Here is an 8,144-nt window from a genome sequence, read left to right as displayed (position 1 = left end):
AGGTTGGCTCAGAGTAGTCACAGGTGACTTAACAGCATATAACAACAACAACAACTATAAGTAACCCAAAAAATATCTACATACATGGAGAAATATACTATGTTCATGAATTGGAAGACTTAATACTGGGGAAAACGGCAATATTACCAAACACAATCTACAAATACAATGCATTTCTTGTCTAGATCTCATCACATTTCAAAGAGATGGAAAAAGTTATCACCAACTTTTATGGAAAGGAAAGTGAATCTGGATAAGCAAAGGGATACTGAAGAAGAAAAATAAAGAAAGACAGACTTACCTTACCCTTCCTGATCTCAAAACTCACTATACAGCCACAGTAATCAAAAAAGCCTGATGCTGGTAAAACAAAAGGCACACAGACAAATAGAACAGAATTGAGAAACGGAGATAAATCTAACCATCTATGGACAACTAATCTTTGATAAAAAGAAGAAACTTATAAGTGGAGAAAAGGCAGTGTCTTATTAACAAATTGTATGGGCAAAACTGGACCTTTACTTGTACAAAACAGAAACAAGACTCACATCTCGCTACAAAAAGAAAATAAAAATAGTAAAAACCTCAAACTTATTTTGACTAAGACAGAGTCAACTCATGACGGAATCAACCCATCAGTAGGTTTCCTGAGGCTGTAAATCACACAGGAGGTGATCCATCTTTCTCCCTTCAACCTGCAGAGAGAGGTGCTATGTTTGGGTTAGCAATGCAATTCTCTACAGACTGCACCACTAACTCAAGATGGATCAAGAGCCCTGGTAACAATCCCCTACAGCCATAAAAATCAAAGAAAACATTGGGCCAACATAGGAGCCCCAATCTATGGCATAAAGAGACTATCAAATATAATGGAAAATGCACAATGAACAGAGGATAAGCTAGATGGATGAGACCAACTAAATATTAAATCCTTGTATACATCAAAATACTTCTCCACAAGAGTATAAAGAGACCCCACAGACTGGAAAAATTGCCTACAACACCACGCTTGACAAAGGACTCATCTCGAACACTTATATAAAGCTCCAGCACCTCAACAGGGAAAAGACAAACAACTCAATTACAAAAGGGGCAAAGGACATGAAACAAGACACTTCACGAAAGCCATTCAGATGACCAGCAAACATTTGAAGAAATGCTCAAGATCATTAGCTTTCAGAGAGGTGCACATCAAAACAGCAATGACAAACCATTTCACCCCAGCAAAAACAGCAAAGTTCAATAAGTCACCAAACTATGGAAAGTAAAGTAGTTTCCTTTGAAAGTTGGAAATAGAAGTATCACTTGATCCAGGAATCTTACTACTAAGTATATATCTCAAAGAAATAAGAGCTGCAACACAAACAGACATACTCACACCCATGTTTACTGTAGCATTATTTACAATAGCAAAGAGCTGGAAACAACCAAGTATCCATCAATGAATGAAGTTTAAAGAAATGTTGACACATTCATGGAGAAGCTATTCCTTGTAGGACATCATGCTGGAAAATGTGGACAGTCGCGAAAGACAGGAGGACTGTCAATGAAATGGACTGATACAGTGGCTGTAACAGTAGGCTCAAGGGTGTTAGAAACTGTGAGATGGCATAGGATAGGACAGGGTTCAGATCTGTTGAGGGTCGCATAATTAAAACTCAACTTGAGGGCACCTAGCAACAGTAACAACAACAAATAATCAAGAATTTGTGAAATACTGTATAACATTGATAAAATCCAAAACAAATTATGCTGAGTGACTTAAGTCACAAAAGTACAATTATGGTATAAGACATTAACCTTAGCATTAATGTTAAGGTTCATACATACAAACAAATGAAATAATGGTCAACATTTTCCACATTTGATAAGATATAATAACATAAAAGTATTACTTCAAGAAACTCAGCTCTACCTCTAGTAAGTTTACCTGCTCCTTCTCTAATCCTCTATCTCCTGAGAGCAATGATGTCCCTTTTTTGTGTCCCTACAGCTGTCTATTGGTAGCATCATGATAGACGGTGAGGAGGTGGAGATTGTTAACAGGTTCCGTTTACTTGGCTCTACAATCAATATTCTTGGTACCAGCAGCCAGGAAATCAAAAGATGAATTGCATTGGGAAAGTCTGCTGTCAGGCACCTTTCCAGAGTACTGAAGAGCAACAATATCAGTCTGGAGATTAAGGTGCACCTGATCCAAGCCATGGTCTTTGCAATTACTTGCTGGAGACTAAGGTGTGCCTGATCCAAGCCATGGTCTTTGCAATTACTTGCTATGCATCATAAGTCTGGACAATGACTAGGGATGACAGAAGGAGAACTGATACCTTTGAGCTGAGGTGCTGGAGAAGAGTACTGAATACACCATGGACTGCTAAGAGAACAAACAAGTTTGTCCTAGAGAGGGTGAAGCCAGGCTACTCTTTGGAGACAAGGATTCTGAAGTTTTGTCTGACATATTGTGGACATGATGCAGGAACAGTCCTTGGAGAGGGACTTCATGCTTGAAAGAGTGGAGGGACAGTGCAAGAGAGGAAGATCTTCGATGGGATGGACTGAGTCAGTGACTAGGGCAATGGGGGTAGATATAGCAGAGACAGTGCGATTGGCACAGGACAGAGCAGGGTTTAGGGCTGTTGTACATAGGATTGCTATGAGTCACAGGAGACTCGATGGCACATTACAGCAACAGCTGTCCACTGCATAGCTCTCTTTTGTACTACTCATAATACTGTATTGGTCCTGTCTGCTCTCAAGTGTGTCCTCCCCTGGCCTATGAGCCCTTTCAGTGCAGAGGTTCTGACTTAAACTGTCTTATGTCAGTTGTTCCTAACATACCTGAGGGGCAGCGTAAGTGGGTGCTCATTCAAGTAAGTATGGAAAATATAAACAAATACAAGAAGGTAGGGGTCATGACTCATTTGTCAAAAAGATTAAGGTTTTAATCTCAGGCCCCACTGTTTAGCTGGTAGGACATAAGCATATTACTTCCCTGCTCTGTGTTTTCATTTACTACTCTGTAAAATGACACTGATAGTACAACTTCACAGGAATGTTGTAAAAATTAAACTAGACAACAGGTCTGGAACACAAGGAGAAGGGTAAACTCCTGGGTTTGCTGCTGATGCCCATCTGAACCTAGCCACAGGTGCCTGGGGATGAGGCAACAAAAACCCAACCAGATGAAGAGAGGATGGTCCCTGCTGTGAACTAGGGTTAAGTGCTATGACCTGTTGGCTTCATCTGGACTGGACTTTGCTTATGGATGCAGATGCTCAAAGTTTCCAAGGTGAACAGAGGATCCTTCAACAAAAGAGACATACTTGTTTCCTCAGAGGACTGGTTTGATAGGGACAGGGAAATCAGAACATGGCTGTCAGAAAGGGGGATAGCAGGGCATGAGGCATGAAGTAGTAGCTAGCTTATATGCTTTCACAAATGTAGTTTTTTAAGATGCTTTTAAAGGAGGGAAAGGCCAAAAGAACATGAAAGAAATATAATGTAAATGAAATATTATATCGAACACAATGTACATGCTCAATGTGTATGAATGATAAAAATAATACTTCAAAAATAAAAATAATTTAAGTATATAAAGCCCTGAGCCCAGTACAGGAAGTGCTCAATAAATAGAAGTGAACAATAATAACATATAATTAATAACAATACTACTTCAAATGGTCAAAATTACTGGAACTGTAACTTTATCTCCCACTAGATTTGGACAGAGCTACACACATACCTGTTTTCCACTCAGCTGGTAGAAGGAAAGTTTCTGACCCCAGTCAGCTATGGCCAGGATATCATTATGTTCCTCTCTAATCAACAGAAGACAAAAGAGGTTATGTGGGACCATGGTCTGCTAAGGAGTGTAGCTCTAAGGATTTCACAAACAGGAAGAGAGAGCCCTGACTAAGCTGCTGGGTTGCCAAATAGTGTACAGTTAGCTATACATGAGCCAAAAATGATAGCCATCAAAAAGCCCTTCAATCAGCCCACCAGGACAAAGTAGAAATAAGGCTTAAGTCCCTCTAGGAATGTATGATTTCACTGTGAATCTTTTGCCTCGTGGTGGTGCGGTCTGGTCAAGCTCAAAAGGATAAAGTCTTCATTACAAAGCTTTCTTGGCAGAACGACAAAAGCAATTGTTGAAGATCCAAGAGTGCTTTTTTCATAGGTGCTATGCATTGGAGAGATGGAAAAAGATATGAGTTCTGACTTATTAATGGACAGTGGGGAATCTTGCATGCTTTTCTTGAGAAGGGAAAATGAATACCTAAAAGCTATCTTCTCTCAATTAGCATTGAATAGTGGCAAATCATCATAGACACTAACTCAGTAAGGGTGTGGAGGGAAGGCAAAGAAAGATGTCAACGGCAAGGGAGGGTGGTGATCTTTAGTTACTGGCACTCAAGTTCAACAACAGGCCATGAGTCCAGTACCCATTTAGCTCTCTTGGTGAGACGCCTCATGGCTCTGAGCTGGGTTTAGCTCCCAGGAGCTAAGTTGATCATTTCCAGCTTGTTTCTTTCTCCCAAGGCTGTGGGACCCAGTACCATTATCATCAACAAAAACATCCTCATGCTAAACAAGAAAATCAGGGGTAATCTGATGTGTAGATTGTCGTTGTATGCTGCAGAGTTAGAAGTGACTCATAGCTGACCCTCCAGCAGGTTTTCAGAGGCAGTAAATCACATGGGAGAAGATTGCTCATCCTTCTCTCACAGAGCAGCTAGTGGCTTGGAACCATGTGTCTTTTTGATTACAGCACAGCTTTCTAGGCCACCAGCACTACCTAGAGCAGAAGAAGTGTAGATGGGGGACCAAAACCCCCATAACCCTCCTTGCCTTCCCCTCCATCCTATTCTGTGATTCCTAAGGCTATTCCAAGGAACCCCACGTACCTTGTGGAAAGTATCAAGATAAATTCTATGGTTAAGTAGGACCGTCCTCACCAGTCCAGCTTTCTTTACTCTCATCTGGCAATATCTGTCCTTTAGATAATATTAGTTAAAGGTCTAAAGAATGCCTGGGTGAACAGTGTTCAGCTGAGAGGCCTGTGGGGAGATCAAGGGATTCCTCTCCAGTGTGTGTACAGGCAAATGCAAGATGAGGTGCACCATGAGACAGATAAAAGGTGAGTGTCCTATATAGGTAAGATTAATAGCCTTGCTCCTTTGCAAGGGTATATATTAAGTAAATGTGAAAAATCACACTTTCAAAGGATTTCTGATGTTACTCAAAACACTTAATTCTAGGATATTAGGTTTGGGGGGGTGGAAAGAGAGGGGTATCAATTAATTTTATGAATATACTGGAAGGCTGAGGGAAACGATATAAAAACCTCAACAGTGGTTTTCTTAGGAAATGGGTTTTGAACAAAATTTGAGCTTTCTCTTTTAGGCTTTTCAGGACTTCCTGAAATTTCTCAGAGGACAATTTTACTTCCCATACATAACTGTGTTCCCAGCTGGAGAAGCTTTCAGCAACAACTCCCCCAATACCTCAACACCCCCGAGTCCCTCTGGTGAAGGGGCCCACGATGACCTCTGCCCCCACACCTTTTCATCAAGGCCTGGACCCTGATCTGAGGCTTCTCGCTCCTCAGGACACACTCACAAGTTGTCGTCCTCTTCCTTGGGCTCCTCCTCGTCTGCCTCACTACCCTGACTACCGTACACTGATGACTTGTAAGTGGAAGGGATTTCCTGAATATATCTGCTGGCAAGGACTTCCTCAGCATCCTCGTGCTCTCTGTTCATCCAGACATTCTCCCATCGGCTGCAGACAGTAATCGGTTGTTCACAATCATGTTGCCTAAAACTACACTATAGCTATAATTTTAAAACCTGTCAAACAGTCCTTGAGCCCTATCCGGAGGGGGATGGCCACCAGGTACACCAGGCATCCTGCTTCTCATGAATTAAAAATGGAACCCTGAAACCACAGAGTTATCCATGGCCACAAAACTAAAGAGCAGGAACTCTGAGGCAAGCTAATGGCCTTTGAAGGCATTAGACAGGCCTGGTACAGTCTTTAGTCCGGACAAAATGATGCAGGAAGAAGCATAATAGTTTGTCCTAGGGTGGATAATGAATTTCAACAACCTTCTAAATCAAGTAAGCACTCACCAATAAAATGACATTGGGCTGATAAACATTAAATACCTGGCAGTAGGGTGTCCTTTATTTTACCTTTAGAGGACTCTGTGGACATACTGACGGTTTAAAACTATTACAGGATAACTTAAAAAGTATATAAAGTCATTAGTCCACCCTCAAAGTCATCAGGGCTGAGAAAGACAAGAGTGTAAAACCTGAGAAGGCAGACACCAATTGCCAATTCAGGAGCACATATATAGTACTTCTTGACTTAAGTTTGGGGAATTTTTTTTTATTTTTTATTTTAAGGGTAGCCAAAAAAACCAGTTTTTTAAATCTGTTTATTATTGGGACCATGTTCTGCCCAAACTTGGAGGGAGGAGCTGAAAACTGGAAAAGATGAAAATAGATGCGCATTCCTAAGCTTTTTTTACAAGGGTTCTCCAGAGAGCAACCACTAAGAGATCAACTATTAATTCTTAAGGGAATGGCTCTTGTATGCCACTCACACCACACACAAACATATATACATATACACACCACACACATCATATACACATGGGGTTGGCCTAGAAAACATTATTTGTTCAGCTCAGTCTCTGGGATTCATTCCAAAATCTGAAGATCATCTCTTAAAATATTGCAGCAAATTGAATAGATTCAAAGTAAAACCATTTAAGTAGGACAAAGGCTTTAGAATAGCATGGAGACCTGAGAGAGAGAAAGAACTTGGCCTGTGGAAATAGCAAAGCCTTCACCATAAGGGTACCTTGAAGGATTCCAGGAGATGGACCATACAGGGGAGAGGGAGCCCCCTGGACGTTCAATCTTCACTTTCTCCTCTCCATTTTTGTTCCGGATACTGATGACCCCACTGAACATCCCAAGAGCCAGGTACTGGCCATCATTTGTCCAGCTATACACACAAATGACAAGAAGCGTTGAGAGTTAAGAAAAAAACACATGGAAAGTAAAACTCGGTGAGACAGATGAGGGTTGGGTTTGAAATATCAGCACATGCAGCAACAATAGTTGGGCCATAGTTTCTTCATTCTTGGCCCTGATGTAAAATAAAAGACTCGAACTTAAATCTCACTCTTTCTGGCACTGACAGTGGATGTGAAGCCTCTGTGGGATCATAACAGTGCTTAGCATATACATGCTCTCCGGGTCAGGCCCTACTCCCTGCTCTGTATTACATATCTTTCCAATTTAGGAATCCTTTAAAAGGCATCCAGATCAGCAAAGAGATGGTTAAAATGTTGCTACATGCAGATGTTATGATAGTGTACATAGAAAACCCCAAAAGACTCAACAACAACAACAAAAAAAAACTGCTGGAGCTAGTAGGCCAACTTATTAGAGTGGCAGGATATAAGATCAAAATCCAAAAATCAGAGGGATTCCTCTACAATAACAAGGAGAACTCAGAGAAGGAAAGCAAGAAAGCAATACCATTTACAACTGTCAAACACAAATTGAGATACTTGGGAGTGAACCTAACTAGAGATACAAAAGACCTATACAAAGAAAATTACTGAGCATTTCCACATGACACAATAAAAGACCTCAAGAAATGGAAAAATGTGCCCTGTTCATGGATAGGAAAACTCAATATTGTGAAAATGACAATCCTAACAAAAGCAACCTACATGTTCAATGCAATCCCAATACAGATAACCAATTCATTGTTCAAGATCAAAAGGGAAATTGTTAAGTTTATTTAGAGAGGCAAGAGACTTTGAATAAGCAAAACACTCTGAGAAACAAAAATGAAGTGAGAGGTATAGCACTCCTAGACCTCAAAACCTACTACACAGCAGTAGTAAACAAAAAACATGGTACTGGAAATGACAGGCACACAGATCAGTGGAACAGAATCGAGAACCCATAAACAGACCCATCTATCTATGGTCAACTGATATTCAACAAGGAAATCAAACCTATCAAATTGGGAAATGACAACCTCTTCAACAAATGGTGCTGGCTGGAGCTCTGGTGGCCTAGTGGCAAGGAGCTGCAACTACAATCCCAGAGGCACAC

At 40.8% G+C, this 8,144-nt stretch overlaps 1 protein-coding gene across 1 annotated transcript in view; it reads right to left on the bottom strand.

Annotated features, from left to right (window-relative positions):
- The window catches only part of IFT122 (intraflagellar transport 122 homolog (Chlamydomonas)), a 75,942-nt gene that overhangs the window by 48,407 nt on the left and 19,391 nt on the right, over window positions 1–8,144 (bottom strand). The window contains exons 6-7 of the mRNA XM_006901039.1: window positions 6,871–7,017; window positions 3,743–3,818 (exon numbers count right to left, since the gene is read on the bottom strand). Coding sequence (XP_006901101.1) covers window positions 3,743–3,818; window positions 6,871–6,983 — 189 coding nt within the window. The 5' untranslated portion in view covers window positions 6,984–7,017. The remainder of the gene's footprint in view (window positions 1–3,742; window positions 3,819–6,870; window positions 7,018–8,144) is intronic.

Source organism: Elephantulus edwardii, unplaced genomic scaffold (assembly GCF_000299155.1).
Source record: "Elephantulus edwardii isolate Elephantulus edwardi_28Jun2011 unplaced genomic scaffold, EleEdw1.0 scaffold00306, whole genome shotgun sequence".
Classification (NCBI taxonomy): domain Eukaryota; kingdom Metazoa; phylum Chordata; class Mammalia; order Macroscelidea; family Macroscelididae; genus Elephantulus; species Elephantulus edwardii.
Note: the sequence above shows the minus strand (reverse complement) of the source record. Positions and strands in the feature narration are given on the sequence as shown.